This window comes from Phoca vitulina, unplaced genomic scaffold (genome assembly GCF_004348235.1).
Source record: "Phoca vitulina isolate PV1807 unplaced genomic scaffold, GSC_HSeal_1.0 scaffold6, whole genome shotgun sequence".
Lineage (NCBI taxonomy): Eukaryota > Metazoa > Chordata > Mammalia > Carnivora > Phocidae > Phoca > Phoca vitulina.
In genome coordinates this window covers 53509297-53532730 of record NW_022589709.1, presented here as the reverse complement: position 1 = coordinate 53532730, position 23434 = coordinate 53509297, and the positions used below count along the sequence as shown (strand labels likewise).

Below are 23434 nucleotides of genomic sequence, written 5' to 3'. Positions count from 1 at the left end.
AATCTCTCTGACCCCTGGGTCTTTATGTCACTCCCCAAATTTAGAATCTGAAATGGGACATGATGAGCTGACCCTAGGACATATGACTGCCAAAGACCAGTGTAGGAAATGTCCATTTTTATATTGTGAGGTAGGGTCTCGCCTGCCATGAGGACCCAAATAATGGATGATTTGCTAAAAAAAGGAAGAGGTTTGGATGTCATTCAGACAAAAAAGAAACTGAGCAAAACCCAAAAGGCAAACTGTCTACAATACCTCAAAATTGACTTCTGTTAAAGCCTTTATTTCTTGCAAAAAGAAATTTTATCTAGAGGTCACAGCACATCTAAAGTATTAGGTGTTAAGTAGAGATTCCATGTACCTTCAGGACAGAGCACTGTTATCTCAATATGGTATTCACTTGAGTGGGGGAACTATTAACAGAGCTCCGAATACTTATCTCCTAGGAGTAATGCCTTGAGTTTTCAAGTAAAATTGTCTAGGTGTCATTTGTCTTGCATAGAAATATGCTGGCATTGTAAAGAAATCTTCCCCTGTCCTGTAACTGAGTGGTGACTTATGCTAATCATAGTTTCCTCTTGATATGTTTGGATGGTATCAGCTACCAGGGCTCAATAGAGGGGCACACAAAGATGAGGTGTTACCACCTTCATTTATTACAAAGAGGGAGGAGGATAATCTCTCTTGATATAAACTACAGGCTTATTTTGGAATGAAGACTCATAATTTAATTCACTGCCTTTTAGAAGTTAAACACGATCAAGAGGAGGGCTGTTTTGGGGTTTTTGTTTTTGTTTTTAATAACAAGCTGTGATGAACCAGGCACCTTTGATCCCTGAACGTGCTCACATAAACAGTTATAGCTCTCAATTGAGAATTGTTGCTTTCTTCGCTTTGGTGGCAAGTCTTGAGAATTTTGTGACAATTCTGAGTATAGTGGCTATGTCATTGTATAGTATTTTGAGCGCTGAGGGCCTGTTTTGAGATCCAGTGTTGTTCTTTCTCATGTTATTTGTAGTAGGAGTCTACATGGTTATCCAAACTGTTGTCTGGATTTTGCTTGTGTTTATTTTGGTTGAACCAAGTTGGGGTCGGTAATACTTACTACTGATGTAATCAGTTGGACTACTTAGCAATGGGGTCCTGTTCACCCAGTGTTGCTGGCCATCTCTCTGTCCCTTCCACCCTTCCCAGTGATGGTGATCATGGGCCTGCATTTATTTCAGTTCTCTTTGTTATGGAAACACCATTGCTCTCCTAACTGGCCAACCCCAGTCGTTGCAGGTTCTTGGTTATATTCTTGAAACTTTTCCAGAGTGCATGTTTTTCAGCCCTGTCCATAGTCACATCATGGCTTCATTATGAACATAATTTGAAGGACTGTTTGATGGATTTAGAGAAAATGTCTGCTTCAGCTAAGTTAATTCGGCTTAAAATATTAAATATTTCTTACTATTAGGGGAAAAAATCTGAATTCTGAGTAATTATAAAGCCAATGTTGAGGATGTAAAACTTATTACTAAAAGATACTCTATACTTCCTGTGCTCAGAATTTCTAAATGTTTCCCACTATAAAAAGCACACTGTTGTTGTTATGAGTGACCTGTTCATATACTTTAAGTATATTCTTTATTTGAAGAGTCAGTGAATCTAGAACATTTATTGAGACAGAGGATGCTGAATGAAGTGTAAGAAAAAACCCCAAAACAAACAAAAAAAATCACTGAAAAATTGACCCAAGCAGATGTAAATGAACATAAAGGGACTGCATATTTTCATAGTTTGTGGTTCTACTCAACTTTGGAAGTGCAGGCCGATTTTCACATTAATGTGACAAATTATTTGGTGTGATTGATTTGTCCCCATCCTAGATCCCAGCTGAAGGTGTTTTTTTTATTTTTTTGTTTTCTTTTAGGATGGGAAGCCCTACTTTATTTATTTAATCCTGGTATAATTAGCATACAGTGTTGTATTAGTTTCAGATGTACAATATAATGATTTGATGGTTCTATACATTACTCAGAGCTCATCAGTACAAGTGCACTCCTTAATTCCCATCACCTATTTCACCCATACCCCCGTCCACCTCCCCGCTGGTAACCACCATTTTGTTCTCTATACTCAAGACTCTGCTTTTTGTCTCTTTTTTCTTTGTTCATTTGTTTTGCTTCTTAAATTTCATATATGAATAAGATCATATGGTATTTGTCTTTCTCTGACTCACTTAATTCACTTAGCATTATACCCTTTAGATCCATTCATATTGTTGCAAATGGCAAGATTTCATTCCTTTTTTTCAAGTTTCAGATACTTATTAATCAGTGTAAACCCCCAACACAATATACCAACATGATTTTGTGCATTCAGAGGGGAAATAAGTCCTGGATAAGTGGAACGCTATGCAGATGTCTTCTGGAAGACCTTCATTCTAAGCAGCTTTATAGTGAAACGTTTCATTTAGAAGTCTGGACCTTCTTTCTTCAGTTTGCTGTAATCCCATTCACTGAATAGATCTTGTATTGACCATTGGGACCTAGTTTGTTCCAAGGTTCTGGGTTATTCTTTCTACCCCAACTGACATCTGGATTGGACAGTGCCAGGTGCAAGACATACAGTGCAACTCCAGTACTTCCTCCTTCAATAAATATGTATAGCGGGATCAAGCTTGGATGCTTCTTGGCCTCACCCAAGATGTGGCTTAACATGGTTGTGGTAGAGGCCTCAGATCCAGAAGGAGAAAAGATCAAATCTGCAAGGCCCACCACTAAGTAGTCCCTATACCAGGGATTAATCTCCTTCTCTTTTAGGGTTGAGTAAAGTTTTATTGTATATATACACCACATCTTTGTTATCTATTCGTCTATGGATGGACACTTGGGTTGCTTCCATTTTTTGGCTATTGTAAACAATGTGGCAATAAACATAGGGGTGTATATATCTTTTTGAGTTAGTGTTTTTGTATTCTTTGCATTAATACCCTGTAGTGTGATTACTGGATCATATGGTAATTCTCTTTTTAATTTTTTGAAGAAGCTCCATGCTGTATTCCACAGTGGCTGTACCAGTTTGCTTTCCCACCAGCAGTGCTTGAGGGTTCTTTTTTCCACGTCCTCGCCCACACTTGTTCTTTTTTGTGCTTTTGATTTTAGTCATTTTGACAGGTGTGAGGGGATATCTCATTGTAGTTTTGATTTGCATTTCCCTGATTATTAGTGGTGTTGAGCATCTTTTCAGCCTTAGGTGTTTTGCTCCTTCTTCTCCCTTCCTTTCTTGGTCACCTGACAGATTTTCTGGGAATCTGCCCTGTTAAGCTGCTTATGTCATTTGGATTGCAGACTTCCTTATTTCCCTGTTGTCTTTAATCTTGTCCTCTTCACATTGTGGTTAATCTCCCTGCTCTCTTTCCTGTAGCTGTCTTTCTGGGTTTCTGCCTTTCCCTTTCTGGGAAATCTCTTTATTAGAATATCAACCTGGTATTTGAGAAAACTGAAATGACAACAATAACTTAGGTTGTGTACAATATAACCACAACACTGGAAAGTAGAAAGTGGTCATGGTCATGTTTTTATTCATCATTGAATGTTTATTCATTACTAGTTTTGGTAATGAAAGTAGAAGTTTGCCAACTGGATGTCAGGTATTGCCCTGAGTGCTGGAAATTCAAAAAGAAGAGAGCTTTTAGCTTTCTGGGCATGAGATGTGGTAGAAGGAAAGATAAACCATAATTATCATGTGTCAGCATGTGAAAGGATGCTATTTGTAAGTTTACTGTTGTATTAATTAGAGCCGCAAAGAACTATTGTTATGGGTCATGGAAATTATACTGTTATATTGGAAATAGTGTTAATTAAAATGGAATTTTTCTATATACTAGTTAGGAAGAGTTTAGATCTCCTCAAGCTATATTCCAGAAGAAATAGTGTTTGTTCACTTAATTCTAAGAAAGCTGTGTTCTCCTGCCTCCCTGTCCCCTGGGCAGTAGAACACAAAATGAGTCCACTCCAGTATATGTAGTCTGATGCAATGGTATAAATAGTTCCTTTAGGTTTTGTACACTTGCTTATTTATATAAAATTCTCAATTACTCAGATATGTGTCTTTCTCTGTTCCTTTCGGGGATGCTTTCTGCATGTATGGGGAAGGGAGTGGGGATTGGGCGTCTCTTGCCTTCATGACAGTTTTCAATGAACTTTTCCATCTTTGGGTGTCTGACTGGTATCTGCAGCTATGTAGGTTGTGGTTTGGTCTCTCTGAGCTATGTCAAGCCTGACTTGTGGTCCTCAGTTGACCTAGACTCCATCTTGCAGCTCCTGCAGACACTCTTCTGGACCTCTCCAGATCTATCACACCCTCCATCCAGTGCATGGCCTATGACATCACCCTTGTAATCTCTGCAGTGGGTTATCTTTTTGCTAGCCAGGCCTATTGCCTCTCAACTCACTTCTGTCTACTTCCTCCTTAGGAGTGCACAGGAACTTCTGGTCCCATCCACACCATACCAGAACTCAAAAGTGGCTATACCATAGGTCAAATGTTACTTTCACTCTTGGAGTGAAAGTATAAAGTTACAGGACACTAACTTATCTGACACCTCTCCTGTGCTAGAACCAAAAATCAGAAGGGAGATGAGGGCTCACATATGTTACTACCCACCTCTCCTTATACCCCCTGGTCCCAGAGGGGGTGAATTTTAGGCTTTTTGCTATCATAGGTTCTTTCTCTTCTAGGGTAGCAAGTGCCATCCATAGCCTTAATAAGAAGCAGCTTTGTCTTTCATAGAAGACACCATAATCTGTATTTTTCAAGTTCTATTCTTGATAAAGCCGAATTTTCCAGCCCATTGTCCTGACATAAAATCATATTTTCAATGTCAGAAGCAGATAGTTCTCTTTTGTTTTCTGCTATAACAATGCTAAAATGCCCTCTCTCCTCAGTATAACCTTCCAGAGCCCCAAGGCTTCAGGCTGACGTGAGAAAGATGACATGCTTAAATTGAGTGTGTGTGTGTGTGTGTGTGTGTGTGTATTGAGAGTGGTGGAGGAATCACTATTTTTCAAAGTATTACCCTTGTCATACTAGGTATCAGTCACTAAGTAACTTCCTTTGCAAGTTGGAAAACACAGGTATCACATCCATAGTGGGTACATGTTCCTAGAAACAAAGCCCTGTGTTGTATGTTTATAATGAAAACCTCAATAACAAGGCAAATTTTATTCCTTTTTTAAAGATTTTATTTATTTATTTGACAGAGAGAGAGAGAACAAGCAGGAGGCGCAACAGAGGGAGAGGGAGAAGCAGGCTCCCCTTCAGAGCAGGGAGCCTGATGCGGAACTCAATCCCAGGACCCTGAGATCATGACCTGAGCCGAAGGCAGATGCTTAACCAACTGAGCCACCCAGGCGCCCCTAGGCAAATTATATTCTTACATAGGAACAAAATATTAACTGGGGTTCCTAAGTACTGGATGTGACTCGTTGCCAGGTGTCATTGAAGGAAAGCCCCAGACTACCAGGCAGTAGGGAAGAAGTACCGGCAGAAGAATGGACAGCTGTAGGTGCTCATATTAATCCTGTCTGTTGGACCGTATGCCTCAGGGGCAGATGGGTTAAACTAAGAATGTGTTGTTGTAAAAGATGAATGAGTTAACGTATGTTATTTTGAATCTGGCAGTTGCCTTAAATATGAAGTAGGAATATTGAAAATAATGCAAATATGTTTTTTCTGTTGTCCCTTTTGATTATAGAGATCATTTAATAATCATGGTAGTTTATGGGTAAGAGTAAATGACCCCATGCGTAGACATGACAGGTGGTTCCTGGAGGCAGCACATCCTTCTTTTGGATGGATTGAATCAGTGATGAGAGCTTGCAAAACTAAGGTGGTTCGAATCGGACAGAGCAAGTGATGGGAAAGGAAGGGAGGGGAGAACTTGAAGGAATGAGGGTCATAAGAGTTAGCAGAGAGGTCACATAAGGTGGCATTTGGCTGTTACGATGTCAGAGGGGGCTTTTATCTAGGAGTTGGAGGTGTGGTAGGATGTTGGCTGGATTGTAGTGACCTAGAAGGGGTGATGGGGATGGCAGAACTTGATGATCACAGGAAGGAGTGAGGGGATACAAGATGAAGGAAGAAGTTGACCCTAAAATGACATTGGACTTGGACATGTTGATAATCTCATTACGGTGCCAGTGGGAATGCAAGAGGAGGAAGACGAATGATGGGTGGGATGGTAAAACCTGACGAGCTGGGAGTGAACGCATAGGTGGAGTTTGAAGAGAGTTGTCCTCCGAGACTTGAAAGTGCATTAGGGCCACGGGCTGGACCAAGGTTCTGGTCCACACCTTCCAACCCCTTCCTTGTTCTTCCTTCTGACCAGCTTCTTACAAATGGCACATACATATCTCAAAGTGGACATCCAAGAAAACGAAAGTGCCACCTACACCAGAATTAAGCAAACATTGTCACTTTGCTGACCATCTTAGGATTTGAAGAACCTTTGGGGGAATTTGAAAGACCCATGCCTTTGAAAATAGCAGCTTTAGGGGTGCCTGGGTGGCTCAGTCCTTAAGCATCTGCCTTCAGCTCAGGTCATGATCCCAGGGTCCTGGGATTGAGCCCTGCATCAGGCTCCCTGCTCGGCGGGAAGCCTGCTTCTCCCTCTCCCACTCCCCCTGCTTGTGTTCCCTTTCTTGCTGTCTCTCTGTCAAATAAATAAATAAAATCTTTAAAAAAAAATAGTAGCTTTATATAAAATGTGGTGGTTCTCCATTTTCCCCAAAATAGGAGGCTTGAACTCATATTAATCATTAGCTTTAAAATAGAGATTAGAACATTTCTTTACTTAAATTCTCACTAAGGTCTTTGTTTTGAGAACCTGGAGAGCAGGAAGCTGCTGAATCTGGACTTCTTTGCTTTTTCTTTCTCCCTTGGGCTGCGAAGGGCAAGGAAAGCCACAGGGCTGTCCCTCACAGTGTGCAAGGGAACATGGGGGCCCTGGGGTGTGAAATGAGATGCAGTCCCTTGCCTCAGTGTCTGTGAAGACTCTATATAATACCAACTTCAGGGTTTTGTGGATACCCGTTGGCCAAAGACTTCCTTCTCCAAACCTCCACTTGTATTGACTTACAGAGTCACTGCTGACACCAACCTGTCCTGCCGAATCCAGAAAACGAGTTGATGCAATCCTTGAGAAGTGAAGTAAAATCATTACTTAGATCCTGTTGAAGGTGCAGAGAGGGACAAATCTAAAATGTTCAAAGTGCCTGTGGGTTTGGTCTGTTGGTCAATGACTTTAGGTTTATTTCCCTCCAGAAGGTACTTCTACTTGAGCGCTGTGGGGGCCTTTGTTTAAATAAAATGAGCCTGAATTTGGCTTACCTGGCTAGTTTTCATTTGGCTTTTAATTTTTAAATGCCCATTTTAAAGACTTTATTTATATTTATTAGTAGTGTCTTTTTTTTTTTTCTTTTTTTAAACTGGGGAGCCTTTTGCATGGGAACTATTGAGGAAACTTGGTCCCATCTGTTAGTATACGCCTTGTCTGAGATGTCCTTGGTGTAAAAGGCTCAGAAACAGTTCTGTCATGTGTCCCATGCTGGCCCCACCCTAACCTGGAAAATTTTCTGCAGACCTAGACACTTAGTCAATGTTTAATGGTCATATCTGAAAGCCTGTCAGTTAGGGACTTTTGCAGCTATTCACCGCTAGTTGAGAAATAATTAAGCAGGAGCCTACAGATCTGTCCGGCATATGTGGACTCAGAGATAGAAAAGCTTGGTTCTCTGCTGGACTGTTTCGTAGACTAAGCAAAAAGATTCATTGTGAATGTATAACAAAAGCTTTTCAGAAAGGAGAGAGGGCGAGAGATAATTAATATTCTTGAACATCCACTACATACCAAACACTGTGCTCGCTGTTTTGTAAACCTTTTATCTAATTCCCATGACTTACCCAGTGTGCTAAGTATGGTTTTTTCCTTTCAAAGGCTCAGAGAGATTATAAATGATGTGTCCAAAGTTGCACAGCTATTAAATGGATTCCCTGGGACCATCAGACTGGAATGACTCCATAAGTGTGTGGAGGGGATGAATAAAACACAGGGGCCCAGTTCTCTTGACCTGCAGCTCAAGCAAGTTTCCATGTTACCGTTTCATCTCTCACCTTATATTTTTCAAAAGGTACAATGCTTTATTTTTTTAGGAAGACCTGCTTTCAGTAGGACATGAAAATAATGGATGTGAATTTTCTTGCTTTCATTTATTATTGGACATTTGGTTACTAATTTAAACCTGACAGTGCTACTCCTGACAAATTCAATTCCCAGAAAAGCCCTGACAAGAAACAAACAGGTATTTTATGGTAAATCCCTGTTCAGAGACCATGAACATGATGGTTAATGTGTGTGTACATATATATGTTTATATATAAACAGGGCTAACTTGAGTTCTAAAGTAGCTGTTCTTTGGTGGTCTGGTTTAATGAACAGATTAGGATAATCTCTCTTGTTTAATGTAGACAGCCCTTTTAAGGCTTTAAAAATAATCTCCTAATTAGCCCATTCTCTTTCAAGAATATTAGTTTGCTAGTCTCTGTTTTTTACATATTAGGAGGTTTCTTTCTTTTTTTTTTTTTTTTAAGATTTCTTTATTTGAAAGAGAGACAGGGACAGAGCATGAGCAGGGGGGGAGAGGCAGGTAGCAGAAGAGGGGGAGGGACAAACAGACCCCCACTGAGCAGGGAGCCTGATGCGGGCTCGATCCCAGGAGCCCAGGATCATGACCCAAGCCCAAGGCAGACGCTCAACCGACTGAGCCACCCAGGCGCCTGATATATTTCACTCCATAGTTTAATTTAAGAAGGTTTTGCATTATTTTCAAAGTGTTCAGGAAAGAGATTAATGTAATTGTTGTCCAGTAATAATTTCTGTACCTTAGGCCACTTTACTCCCTTACCTTCTCCACAGATAAAAGAATAGGTGTCACTCTCTTATCTTCAGAGAAAAAGAATATTTCTTAGGAAAAAGAATTCTCTACTTTATAAAAACTGGTTTTCGTATCTCTGTTCTAATTAAACTCTTTTAAGCTCATGATAAGCATCAGTTAAGGCTTATTTGTATGCTCTTCTAAAGGGTGAGTGGGGAGGGGAGAGACCAAACAAAACAGAAAACCAGTTCCCTCACTAAGCTCAAGAGAAAGTTCCTTGTTCCCAAATCCATTTATGAGGATAAGCCATTCTAAATCTCTTCAGCCCCTCTCAGAAGCACTTTTGTAATATCCAGAGGTGTGGAGGGCATTTTAAGCCCTAAATTGAGCAAACCAAACTGGCCTGGTGACTGCTTAGTCATGCCTTAATCTGTCTAGAAATGGTTCTGGCATGGGCTTGAGGGTTAGAAGTGCTCAGTCACAACCACATCCCGGCTCTCTGGCGTGGATTTCAGAGTTTGCATTTGGTTGCCTCCTGAAAGTATTAGACTAGAAAATTGTACCTGCTGTCCTCATGCCCTTTTAAACACCTTCTCTCCAGCTCTGGAATCCCTTGTATAGTGTCCAGTGAGTGGTCCACAGAGGTGCCCTTGCCAGGGTCTGCAGGGATATTGCAGACAGGCCTGAGTATCCTGAACAGTATTTAATCTCCTCACCCCTATTAAAAATTCTCATTTCTGTGTCCCAGTCCTTCAGCATCCCATGTCTATTAGGTGATAATTATTAAAATACTTAATAAAATAATTAAAATTAATAAGTAAAAATTTTGAAGAAACATAGGTGTGTTTTGGAGAAAGAATCACCCAGAACAGAATATAATCTGGATATGAGTAGGCTTTCAGTTCCAAGTAGTTTTTTTTTTTTTTTTTTGCAAGTTTGTTAAAGTATAATGTTTTTATGGTAAAATCCATCCTTCTTAGTATATAGTTCTTAGTTTTGACAAATGCATTCAGTCCTGTAACTAGCCCCACAATCCAGATATAGAACATTTTTATCACCCCCCCAAATTCCCTGTGCTGCCCCTTGGTTATAGTCAGTGTCTCTCCTAATCCCAGTCTCTGGCAACTGTTGATCTGCCCTCCTCCCTATATTTTTACCTGTCGCAGCATGTCCTATAAACGGAATCCTAAATGATATAGCCCTTTGAGTCTGGTTTTGGCCATTCAGTGTAATGCATTTGAGATTCATGCATGTGTTGTGTGTCTCTAGTTCATTCCTTTGTGTTGCTGAATAGTGTTCACCTGTGTGGAGATGCTACGGGCCGTTTATTCTTCAACTGAAGGAATTTTGAGGTATTATCACTTTTCGGTGGTTAAGAATAGAGCCACTGTAATCATTTGTACAATTTCTGTGTGAACATAAGTTCACAACAATATCTACACAAATACCTAGGAGTGGGATAGCTGCATGACCAGTTTATCAAAGAGTGATCATTATATTTACTTGAAATTTTATGATTTTTCTCTTACTCATGAATATGATGATGCAGGGTCACTGTAGAAATCTTGAAAAATACAGAAGAACACCAAGAAGGTTAAAACAGCAACAACAACAACAAAACCCTAATCTCCTGTATCACTCATTTTATTCTGGGTATGTGCAGTTATTTGAACAAAAATGTTTATTTACCTATTTTGTGACCTATTTTTCACTTCACAAATATTTTTCTGTATCATTAAGTATTATCATAATTTTGAATGATTTCACAAATACCCAAGAAGTAAACTTGATGATAGGAATATCATAAATCATGGCACACTGATACAGGAGAGGTTTTGGCACAGAGGAACTTAGAATTCCTCAGGTGTGGCTCTTCGCACATACCTAATCCTATTCACACAGCCCTGTATTACATGAATTCATTTAGAAACACTTAGAACTAGTATGACCAGTTGTCTCTCTGTGGATATGACCTTTAACTCTGAGGCTTATTCTATTCTATGAATAGAATTTTGGTTCACCCTGTTTAATTTTTTCTCTTGGGTGAACTCAATAACTATTAGCAATGATTTAAATGGTGACTGTAAGAATATTATTGTTCTTCATTTTCATAAAGGAATTTGCACTATTTTTCTTAAGTGAAATTAAGGTTAGAGACTATCATAGGTTAAATAATAAGCTAATAACTAAAGATCTTTATTGTATTTTTAAAGAATGCTACCTCCAGGGCATCTGGGTGGCTCAGTCAGTTAAGGCTCTGGTCATGATCTCGGGGTCATGCGATTGAGCCCCGTGTTGGGCTCCACACTCAGGGTGGAGTCTGGCTGGGATTCTGTCTCTCCCTCTGCCCCTCCCTCTGCTTGCTCGCTTTCTCTCTCTCAAAATCAAGAAAATCTTAAAGAAAAAAATGCCGTCTCCATTACTGATTGAAGTAAGGTCTCTGTACTGAGATAGTCCAGGAGTTTGCTTTTTTTCTTGATATTTTGGAAAACTTAGGGATGTTCTTGGTGGGGAGAAGTGCATTCATTCACATGCCTGGCTCGCAAAGCCCTAGGCAAGTCATGTTCTCTTAACAGTAGCTAACAACATTTGGTTGGATAATGAAGAAGAGTATGAAAAGGATTTGAGAAGAGTTTAAAGACTTGGCTTCCATTTTGGGTGTCTGGCAACCCTTTTATCTGCCAGGCCTCAACTTCAAGATGCATATTTTTAAATTAAAAAATCATTAAAAAGCCTCCTAGAATCAGTTGTTAATCTAGTAATCAAAGTGACAGACTTGGGCAATGTGAGTTATTCCCCACACCGGACCGTGCTTGGTTGTAAAGACCAAATCCTTCCTGGTTGAAAACAGAGAAATTGTGTGTGTGTGTGTGTGTGTACGTGTGTGTGTGTGTACATGTGTACGTGTATACGTACCTCTCCATAGAGTGGAAAACTCACTGTCAGAGGAGAGGAGCGCATGGTTCAGTCTCGAGGATGAAAAGGAAGTCCTTTGCAGCTTCTGGGCTCTGAGCTTCCTGTCTCTTCATATAGCTAGCAAGCTTGTAAACAAAATTCCAGTTAGATAGATACCAGTTCATTGTCTTGTTTATGGACATACTCTCTTAGAACCCAGCTATGGCAGTAACAAAGACAATTTCTCTTAAAAGAGTTGATTGACAGCTTAGCTTTAGTTTTATTTCTGTTAGGGAAGCATTGAAAAAAAAGCTAGTACATGCTTTCCAGTTAATTGGGAAGTAAGGAGTTGACTAGTAGGCAAATTGGTTTGTTCCTGGAGCACATCAACACAGTATGTGATACATTTACTAAGCACAGTGCAAGCTGCTAGGAATAAGGCCAGTGAGAATTCTGTGCTGAGCATTGTCTCAAGGCAGCTTTTGTATTTGGCGGCTTTATCTAGTTCCTAAAGAAATGAGAGAATGGCAGGTTTTATTGAATTTGCATTTTGGTATCTTTTAAACAAACAGGCATTTTTGAGTACTCAATGTTGTCACTAACCTTTTAAAGCTGTCCTGTGTTCCTGCCGCTCAAGTGTTGTTTCCCCTCTGTTCTGAGTGATTTGAATCTAAACACGTGAAGCTTCAGTCCATTCTTTGTGCATAGAGATAGAAAGCTGGGTCTGAAAAGAATAGCAGAGCTCTTACACAAGGAGGTCTGTGTTTGCACTCAAAAATGAAAGCGTGCAAACCAGTCTTGTAATGGGTTTTAGAACTGTTCTGAATGACATTTGACATTTAGAGATTGGAAACCTTTTAACATTCATTGCCTCATATTTAGTCTTTGCAAATGTTTCTTTATATGTTCTATGTTATATGGTATTCTGTCATCATGATAGAGCTCATTTTATTATCCATGTTATTTGGTATAATTAGTGCAGGAAGAATTCAGATGAGACACAGGAAGAACTTCCTGAAAAGCTAAGACTGGGGATACTAAGAAGATAGGGAAATCTCTTCTTGGAAACATAAAGCAAAATTTAAAGTGCTCTTTATGGGTCAGTTTGACTGTCTGTCTGCTGAGAACTCAGGGAGGGGTGCATGAAATGATCTTTTGTGACCACCTCCATTTTGTGCTTTTGTGATGCTCTGAATATCAGCAAAAGGAAAAAGCCCTGTATGTTCAATGCAAGTTTGAACCACTTTTATCATAGAGTCTTACATGTAGAAATTCTCTCTGACAACAGGACCAGATGGTCATCTGCTCTTATTACCACGGTAGAGAGAAAATTCTTTACCCCATCATGAAGAGAGTCCATACTTGGACAGTTGTAATTATTACAAATTTCTAATTGTCTAAAAATCTGTCTCCAGTAATTCTCTCCATTGGTTTTAGTTTTGCCCCTGAGACATTGTGAAGCAATTCTGCTCTTTCTTGTACATGATTCTTCAAAAGTTTGAGAACAGCTTTAAGTCTCTCCATTAAGTGTTCTCTTTGCCAGAGTAAACTCCCAATTTCAACAGCCTTTCTTTACTTGATGTAGGTTTGAGAGCTGTTATCACCCCGGTGACTCTAATTAAACAGGAAACCCCAGCGAGGCTTGGCTTCAAGCAGAGGACAATGGAACTATTTTCTTCCTCTTCTGGACACTGTCCTGCAGTCTCAGGTAGTCTTAGCTTGTTATGGGTAGCTGTGTCACAATGTCGACTGTCCTAGGGTCACTGCCTTCCGAAATCTCTAGATCCTTTCCACATCAGTGGTGTTCATCTGGTGTTCTTCCATCCTCTGTTGTGCTGCTAAGTTTTCTCAGAGTACAATACTTTCATTCATAGTTGGGAAATCCATCTTGTTAGTGTTGGCCCTGTTCATTTCAAGTCTTGATTTGTAATAACCCATCCAACTTTGCTCCTGCCATTTGTACATTTGACAAGGACATCTATGTCTCCGTTGGTAAGCAGGTAGAACAAGATAGAGCCCCCCCTTGTCTTTTGGAAGGACTTCTCATTCTTAATTATTTGTTTCATCAAAATGTAGTAAAGGAATGGTTGGGCTAGTGGCTCACTGAATAATGGGTCAGAATTAGTGGCTTCCCTTTTGGTGCCTCCACAGCTCTTGAATCAACTCCTTAGCTCTACAAGTTGAAAATGCAATTTTTCTTTAAACTCAGGTGTGATAGATATATCTGTTATTGAAAACTTTAGAAAATGGTTTTAAATGATAAAATGTTGGAAATAGAACAGTGTGGAAAATAATAAAACAAAGCCTTCTTTGATGTAATCACATAGAGTTAGGACAAGTTGAAACGTTACTATTTTTCCCTTTTGTTCTGAATGCTAAAGAATATTCTTAGCCACAGAGAATTAGTGCACACCTAGAAAGGATCATGTGGTACTGAATGTTCTAGCTGAGGCGAAGTATCCTGTTGGGAATCCTGATGACATCCATGAGTGAGGTGCCAAGCGACTCTGGGTTAAGTGTGCTCTGTAAATCGTGTTTTCTGTCACTGCTCTTTCCATCATTTATCTAGTGTTGGAAACAGTTGTGATGTAGGATGGTTGGCTAAAGGTGTGTGATGACATTGCTTGATCATCACTTTCAACTCAATTCACCAACTCTTGCTTTTGTTAAGTTTTTTGTTTTTGTTTCTGAAGTACAGCATTCTGCAGTTTGATTAGCCTGATCTTGGGAAGGGATACTGTTAGCTCTTACACTGCTCTGGGAATCACTTTTTGTGCCGGAGCCTGTGGCAGAGATTGAGCCAAGAACCAAACGTACCTTCCTTGTCTTGGGCACACAGCTGTACAGTGTCTCCCACTTATTCTTTCTAGCTGAGTTCTTGCCAGCGGAATGGTAGTCGCAGAGACCAGTGCCCTGCTCAGGCCTGGACAGCTGTGCTTGCCCATAGTCTTTTGTCCTTCTGGCTGGAATAGAGAGGCTAACTTGGGATCCAAGTGTTGCAGGTGGTAGAGCCACATGGTGGCAGGAGTCTGGGTCCTTGGAAGGCAATTGGGCAGCAATATCTGCATGGGGCTCTCATGTGAGCAAGATGTGAGCGTTTACTTGGTTACTCCAGCCAGCCTTCAGGTATCTGTTACGGTAGCCAGGTTACCTTGCTACCTAGCCTGTCACTAAACTGAGGGCAGTGGAGCAGCTCCCTTCATTTCATCCCTGTGTTTGGGGACAAAGCCTTCCAAGGTTTTTGCCAACAGATTTGCCTTCTTTCCTGACCTAGTCTTTTTTGTGTCCTTCTCATCCACCCCATTCTCATTCCTTTCTCTTCCTTTATGAAAAAAACCTTGCAGATCTTGAAATTCAGCTCTCATCTTCCATGTCCTGCCTTTCCAAGGTCTCTTTGCCCAATCTGAAGTAACTCCCTGGGCACTTGGCATTATTCTATTTTAAATTCTCTATATAGCCCCATCAATGTTTGGTATTTGTTTATTATGTCTTTCCAGAGGACTCAAAATGATGAGAGCTGGGATTTGCTCAGTTCACTGCTACATCCTTTATTCCTCGAACGGTGTCTGGAATGTACTCAATCAGGGCTTGATAAATATTTGATGAATGAAGTAGGAAACTATATCTTACTTTGGATAAGAAAAAAGTGGTATATTAAAGATCATAGTGGAAACACACGATGAAAAGTGATTCTTCTGGTTTGCAAAAATATTCTTTCCTTTTAATTGAGCATTTGAAATTTGAGTTAACTTTTTGAGTCCTTTCTGCCTTTGAGATAATGTCTAGGTCCCACGGATGCCAGATATTTGAAGGACATTTGGGAAGAAATCATTCATGAACATTATGCCTTATTACTTACAAAATGGATGTACCTTACAAATGAGAAAGAAGACTTACTAACACTTCCTGAGCTCTTACCATGTGGCAGGCACAGCATCCATTACCTGCTTGAATCCTCACTGACATCTAAAGAAGGAGTGTCTGCTGTTAATCCCATTTTACACATGAGGAGAGGAGTTGAGGTACAGACAAGTTAAGCCACTTGTTTAAAGGTAAACAGTGATAAGTGGAAGAGGTGGGAACGGGATCCAGGGCCACCTGACCCCCCCAGACCAGGACCTGTGTACTTCACCACCATGCTCTCCTGCCCTCATGTGACAGGGTAAACAGAGGGATGGAAGGAAAATCAATTAGTAAAATGGAGGCTTATATTTTGGGCAGAGGAAAAGACTCTAAGGCAGGAAGAGCTAAGTACTGTAAGAGAGGTTGAGATGAGATGCCCTGAGTTCCGAGGGGTATCATGGAGACCTGCCTGGAAGAGCTGCTTTACAGAGTACATGGGGTCGGGATGGGCATAAGGGGTAGGGGCAGAGTTTTCGCTGGTGACGAGAGGGTGTGAAATGCTGGGAGTTTGACTTCACGGTCTTCAGAAAGAGGAGCACAACATGCTTCTAGGCAATTGCTACTAGAATGTGTACATAAAAGAGAAAGGGAGACTCTAGTATCTATGAAAAGGTTCCATGGAGGTACAGACAGGATAGTAATGTAGCACAGAGCATAGGTTAACATTTCTTAGTGCTCTCATGGCCTGTTGTTTGCACCACTTCCGATTCCAGAAAAAATCACACGCGCAACCGAGATAGATTAATATCCTAGAAAATGAGCACTCTTTTAACCCTCTAACAGACTACAGTAGCATCCAGGTCCTGAAAAACACAGTCACTGATGCCATGCCAAACTCTGGTAGAGTGAACTGTCTTGGAGTTCGTCACGTGGGTCTTCAGTACATCCAGGGGATGTGAGCAACTAGCTAAAAAACACTTAAGTGTCAGGTGCTGATTTGGTTGACTCCTACCTGTCCTACCTGCTAGGTGGGTTCGGTTTTTATCACCATTTTATAGTTGAGGTAACTGAGGCTGCTGACGTTGGAACTCCGGTCTAATTTGATTGTAGATGCCTCACGCTCAACCTTTATGTTCCTTCCACTAATGCTTTAGGGTGTGGGTGGCGAGCCAGACTAGCATTTCCTGTCACATTGACCCAGACACATGTTTTCCTAACTTCTGGGGTTATTTTTGGTATTCTTGAGAAATGACTGAGCAGTAGAGAACTGTGAGAGAGACTGTGTCCCAAGGAAGGCCACCTCCATAGCATCCTTTCTGCTTTCCTTTCTGCCCGTTAGAGAAATGCAGAGGTGATTGTATCACTCCCCTGCTCAAAATCCACCTCCCTCCCCAGTGATTGCCTGTCCCTCAGGCCCTCTCTGAGCTGGCCTCTGCCTTCACGTCCAGCTTCCCCTGTGGTCTTGCTTACCACCTCAAGTGTTGACAGCCTGGTTGCAATCAACTGTCCTTTCCCAAGGAACCATTCTATAGCCAGCCTTCATGCTTTACTTGGAATTCCCTTTCCTAGACAAAGTCCCCTTTGTCCTCTGGGGGAGGGCTTTCCCAGTGTTGCAAGGTGGACCTGGATCCTCCTGTTTCCAGCTGTACAGGGTGCCCTGTACTAAAGTGTGGGTGTCTAAGTTTTTTTCTGCCTGTGAGGCTGTGAACTCCCTGAGGGTAAGATCAGGTCTTGTCCTCTATCATCTGTGCCTGGCACAGATTAGGGGTTTGTCCAATGCAGTGAGAAGAAAGAAGAAAATAAATGTGGTCACAATATTCACGCTCCTCGAACACAGATCTTTTCTTCTAAGCATTCACAGTATATTGATGAGTAACTGAAGAGCCCCTCCTTAAGTTAGATCTAGGTGTAGTGAGACGGTTGGGGTCCCTCAATGCAGTGGGCCGGCCCCTGCAGAGGCCTTGCCTCCAGGTGATAGAGCACTGGGCACAATGGCAGGATGTAGCAGGAGTTAGGAGGGAAGCACAGCCCACTTCGCAGAGATGGCCTTGACTCCTACGTCTGCCCCTGAACTTCCAGATCACTGTGGTCAGAGTCCTTGACCTCTGAAAGCCTCAGTTCACTCATCTGTAAACTCTGGATGATGGTTTCTACCCTGAAGAGTGATTGTAAGGAATTAGTGAGCTGATTGACTTAGCATGGTGCCTGATACATTCCCATGCACAGTACTATTAATGAAAACACAAAGGGTTCCTTTCATGGTCATTTTTATCCTTTTGGGTTACCAAGCAACCTCATTTAATAAATTGATAAGTACTATTGCTTTCACATTGAATTTCCATATTGGGAAGTGAGAAATTTTGAATTCAGTGTGAGTTAAAACAAATTCTGACTTTTTTTCTTGAGGTTCCTCTAGTAATGTCTCTATGGGGGCTTTGTCAGTAGTGAAGTTATCTGCACATAATAAGGTTTGTAAAGCATATTCTATTTTTAGATTGAAGGTTCATGTTTGACCTTATTTTTTTTTTTTTGCCCTGCCATCTTTTTTTTTTAAATTTTATTATGTTAGTCACCATACAGTACATCATTAGTTTTTGATGTAGTGTTCCATGACATGTTTGGCCTTATAAACAGAAGCCTATGTATTATAGAAGTTGGGGTTAGAGGATGATCCGTGCTGCTCCATGTTCAAATTGAAAAGTCAGATGACCACGACTGCAGTTTGATCATTTGATGTAAATTGGTGATAAAGGCCAGCGGAGAGATGAACGAAAGCTCTCTCTCTTTCGCTCCCTCCCCATCCATCCATCTGTCCATCCATCATTTGTCCATGCATCTGTAAGAAATGGAAGGAAGGGCCCTGAATTACAGTCAGCTCTTGCACAGGAGCCTGAACAGCTGCCCACTTAGCCATGGAGAGGAGCACCCATTTTTGCTCTTGTGGCTCCCAGGTCATCTCCATGACACCGGGTTGCTAGAGGCGCTGCAGTAGAGGATAAACAGAGCTGAGTAAAGATGTGGTCTCCTGGGAGACTGCTGTGTTCACTTCCTCTTGGCAGAGAAAATCCTCCCAAGAGCCTCTGTGATACGGCAGAAAATGTCTGGTCGTTTCTTGCCTGGTTTTTGCTGTGGGCCTCTCTCATCTCACCTTTGCCCCGTCGTGATGTCTTCTTAACAGAGCAGTCAGAGGGATCCTTTTAGAGGGAAGTTTAGATCTTGTCACCCTTTTACACAGGGCTCGGCGTTGGCTTCCCACTGCAGAGCTGACACCTGTGCCCGTATGATGAGCTTCACTTGTCCCTGACCTTGCCTCCCATTTCTCTCCTCTTCTGCTTCATCCACCAGGGTTGCCTGTCTCACATGCTCACCTGAGGGCCTTTGCACTTGTCAGTTTCCCAACATGAGATTCTCTTTCATATCCACATGGTTCACATTGTTACTTTATTCAGGTCTCCAATAGAACATCAGCTCATTAGGGGCGTTTTCCTACTTTCCTTTCTAAAATATCTCTCTTTACCCCACCTTATTTTTATGAGGTCTTACGAATCCCTCACATATCAGGCACTTGATTATTTCCTGTCTTTGCCTCCAATAGAAAGATAGTGAGGGCAGGTAGTTTGTTGTAACCTTAGTACATAGTATACACAGTGTATTTCTGGAATGAATCAATGGTTAGTTCTGCCCCCCCTGTGGATTGTGGGCCAGTCCCTCACTTCTCTGTGTCTTTGGGGGTTGTGAGGTCCAAATGGGACAGCATACACAGAAGTGCCTTGTGAACAGGGAAGCGCTAAGGAAATGGAAGGTATTATTCTTTAACAAGATTATTTATGCACTTAGGCTTTTGGGATTGGTTCTTTGTGTGGGTTGCTACAGATGTTCTTGTACTGCTGGGCTTTGTGCTGAATTCAGAAGAAGTAACAGACTCCAACTAACTTTTGGCCAGATGGTGTCTCTGGTGAAGCCAACATTGGGCAGCTTTGCATGTAGGTCATATTTTTCACTGGCGGAGAGCCCTGAACAGTTCTAAGTACAGGCCTAAAAAGGAGGACAAGGCCAGAAAAATGGGGTCCTGCATTCTAAAGTCATTGCCAGTTCTAAAGTGGGACTGAGAATGGGAAAGGAATCCCTGAGGGTGCCCTCTCCTCCCAACACTGTTGTGTAGGACACAGGAGAGAGGGACTTTCTAGCTGGGGGTGTGGCCATTAGTTGGATGTGAGGAGTTTGGAAAAACATCCCCTGTGATGTGTCACAAGAAGACACATTCCATGGTGCTTTTTTTGCCCTCAATTCTTTTTTTTTTCCATTTTTAAAAAGATTTTATTTATTTATTTGACAGAGAGAGACACAGCGAGAGAGGGAACACAAGCAGGGGGAGTGGGAGAGGGAGAAGCAGGCTTCCCGCCGAGCAGGGAGCCCGATGTGGGGCTCAATCCCAGGACCCTGGGATCATGACCTGAGCTGAAGGCAGACGCTTAACGACTGAGCCACCCAGGTGCCCCACCATAAGAGGCTTTTAACTCTAGAAAACAAACTGAGGGTTGCTGGAGGGGTGGTGGGTGGGGGGATCAGGTAACTGGGTGATGGGTATTAAGAGGGACACATGATATAATGAGTACTGGGTGTAATATGCAACCGATGAATCAATGAACTCTACTTCTGAAACTAATAATACACTGTATGTTAATTAACTGAATTTAAATTAAAAAAATACACACTCATTTCACTGAAAATTCTGGACACAGAGGCATAATGGGCAAAATTATTTCCCCAAATTAATCTAAAACTTTAATGTGCTCTAGTCAAAACCCAAACTTGATCTTCAAATGAAATCTTTGAAGTGCATCTGGAAGAACAGATTCACAAGACTAAAAACATTTTGGAGAAAGATAATGCTTGGGCTGTGCAGAGTGGGGTCAGAATTTGCCCTACCACAAAGCAAAGCTTGCAATAAAATCATAATAATTTAAACAGTGCGACATGGGCACAGAGACAGACCACTGAGTAGGGAGCCCAGAAGCAGATGCATAGAAGTTATGTAATAAAGGTGACATTTCAACCCAGTGGGGAAAGAACAGTCAACTCAGCAAATTGTTTTTTTGGAACAATAGCCATCTATTAGGGGCAAAAACAGGCCTCATATCACACATTCAATTTCCAATTAATTCAATATTTAACACAAAAATTCATAAGCCCATTAAGTTAGAAGGCTAACATTTCTCAGTATTGAACAAAATGATAGGGATTAAACAAATCTAAATCCCATCTATCTTGACACCCTTCCAATGTTCCAACCTGTTTTCGTTCTTTTACTGCCTTCCAGTTTTTGTGCAATGCAAAGCTAATTCTTACAGAGCTACCCTCACGGCATAAGTACACATATGGTGCTCCTCTCTCTTCTATTGAAAGTACTTTTCCATCTTCTGATTTTTGGCACCATTCAATTGCATTCCATCAAATGGGATGCTCTATATTTTCCTCTGTCATCCCTGTATTATTGTACTTGAAAAATGTTTCTAGCTTAACATTATAAATGATACTACAAGGAACTTTTTCATGTGCATTATTTTATGTTTTATTACTGTAGAATAAAATTCCAGAAATGGGTCCAAACATGTGAAAACTTGTCACAAATCACCAAACTGCTTTCCAGTAATGTTCTATCAAATTTCATGGCCACCAGTGCTGGTCATGAGTATCATTTTCATTGCAACCTTGCCAAAACTTTTATTTCCTAATTTATGGATAGTGAACAGTTCCTTATTGATTTCATCTTTTTTTCCCCCTACCCCTCAAATTACTTTTACTAAAGACTACTGCTAAATAGTGTCAATATTGTTAGTGGCCTGTTCAAATTTCAACTTCAAGAATTCTGGTCTTCCCTTGTCTATTCATATCTGCATTCACGTTTGCCTTAAGCAGGTCAAAATTTTCATTTTCTCAAGTGAACAAGTTGAAATGAACATCACAATCAGTCCCTTTCCTCTCTGAATACTGAAGGTGTATCACCTGTTATTTTCTCTTGGCCAGATAAAAAGTTCTCAAATACTCCTGTAAAATCTCTGCAGGCCAGTAACATGGAAAATGGGAACAAATATTGAGTAGGAAAGCTGGACTAGAACCATACTGAATACACCTCAGTATAAACATACACACACACACACACACACAGTTAATTAAACCAACATTTTTTACCTAGAAGCATCCTCTTTGAGAAATTCTACTTGTAAAACTCATCAATAATTCTCAAAGACCAAGCCTTCTGCTGAAATGCTGTGACATCTGTGGATTTGTTCTCAAAGAACCAAAAAGGTATTCAATCTTTTTGCCCCATTAAACTATTTATTTCATCCAATTTTTTTACTCTTCTTCTGATGACATTTAAGATGGAAATGGTCGGCACTGATGTGCACATTCTAAATATTTTTTTCCTTAAACTAGGTCTCTAAATACTTTGAGTAGCTTGGTGCTTGTATTATCCTAATCACTGAATACCGTTGTGCTAATGTTCTCCCTACTCTCTTCACTCTCACCCTCTGTAGACAATGTATCTATGTATACTTATACTTATACTTATATAATTATAATTATACTTGTTACTAACAATGTCATTTGCTAAACAACCTTAACCATCTAATTTCTAAAATATCTGGCATGAATACGGAATAAATACTGTAGTTTTAAATTGCGACAATGAGAACAAAGTGTGCATCTTTTTATTAGGGAATTCATTGCCAGCAAACCAACACTAAAAGAAACATTAAAGGGAATTATTCAAGCAGAAATAAAATGATCTCCAACATAAACAGACACCGAAGGGAGAATTGAACAGTGGAGTAAATATAATTAATATCTAATGTATAAAATAGGAACTATGTCATGGAGTTGAAAATATATATATATATATATTTTTTTTTTTAAAGATTTTATTCATTTATTTGACAGAGAGAGAGACACAGCAAGAGAGGGAACACAAGCAGGGGGAGCAGGAGAGGAAGAAGCAGGCTTCCCGCAGAGCAGGGAGCCCGATACGGGGCTCGATCCCAGGACTCCGGGATCATGACCTGAGCCGAAGGCAGACGCTTAATGACTGAGCCACCCAGGCGCCCTGGAGTTGAAAATATTTGTAGAACTAAAATGTCTGACAATAGTAATGTAAAAGGCAAATGGGATTCACGTGTCTAGCAGTTTGGGGAAAATGTTAAACATAATAGCTCATTACACTTGTGTCAAATACATAAGTTTTAAGTTGAGGGTAACAGTAGAAAAATGTATAACAAGTTACAGAAGAAAAACCCAATTAGAAAATATTTTATTAATCACAAAGACCGGAGAAACAAAAACATAAAACGTATGTCAAATAGATAGTTAGAGGATAGAAATCCAAATATACCAGCAATTATTTTAAGTGTAAATGAACTGACCCAAATACAATACCAACATAGTACAGAATTTTTTAATTCAAAAATGAAAGATAAAAACACAGAAAGCTTAAAAGTAAAAAGATATACCAACCAAAAGAAAGCAAGTATGGCCAAAACAGTATCAGAAAAAGTAGATATTTTTTAAAGATATTATTTATTTATTTGACAGAGCGAGAGAGAGAGAGAGAAAGCTCCCACAAGCAGGGGGAACGGCAGGCAGAGGGAGAGGGAGAAGCAGGCTTCCCGCTGAGCAGGGAGCCTGATGTGGGGATCGATCCCAGGACCCTGGGATTCTGACCTGAGCCAAAGGCAGACACTTAACAACTAAGCCACCCAGGCGCCCCTAAAAAAGTG

At 40.7% G+C, this 23434-nt stretch overlaps 2 protein-coding genes across 13 annotated transcripts in view; one reads left to right on the top strand and one right to left on the bottom strand.

The window, feature by feature from the left end:
- Nucleotides 1-23434, top strand: part of ARHGEF28 (Rho guanine nucleotide exchange factor 28) — a 307933-nt gene that overhangs the window by 103718 nt on the left and 180781 nt on the right. For 5 of the 12 annotated variants that reach the window (XR_004299393.1, XR_004299394.1, XM_032404212.1 and 2 more), the window contains exon 1: nt 7439-8177. The exons of 2 other annotated variants lie outside the window; for them this stretch is intronic. Coding sequence is in view for 8 of the 10 variants with exons in the window: in XM_032404212.1 (XP_032260103.1) it covers nt 8085-8177 (93 nt within the window). In the remaining 2 variants the exon portion in view is untranslated. Of the gene's footprint in view, nt 1-7438; nt 8178-23434 lie in introns of those variants that run through there. 5 more of the 12 variants (XM_032404215.1, XM_032404219.1, XM_032404218.1 and 2 more) reach the window with 3 other exon arrangements.
- LOC116632325 (cytochrome c oxidase subunit NDUFA4-like) lies at nt 2252-2831 on the bottom strand. Its single transcript, XM_032404220.1, has one exon. The coding sequence runs from the start codon at nt 2703-2705 to the stop codon at nt 2481-2483; it is 225 nt and encodes a 74-aa protein (XP_032260111.1). The 5' UTR covers nt 2706-2831; the 3' UTR covers nt 2252-2480.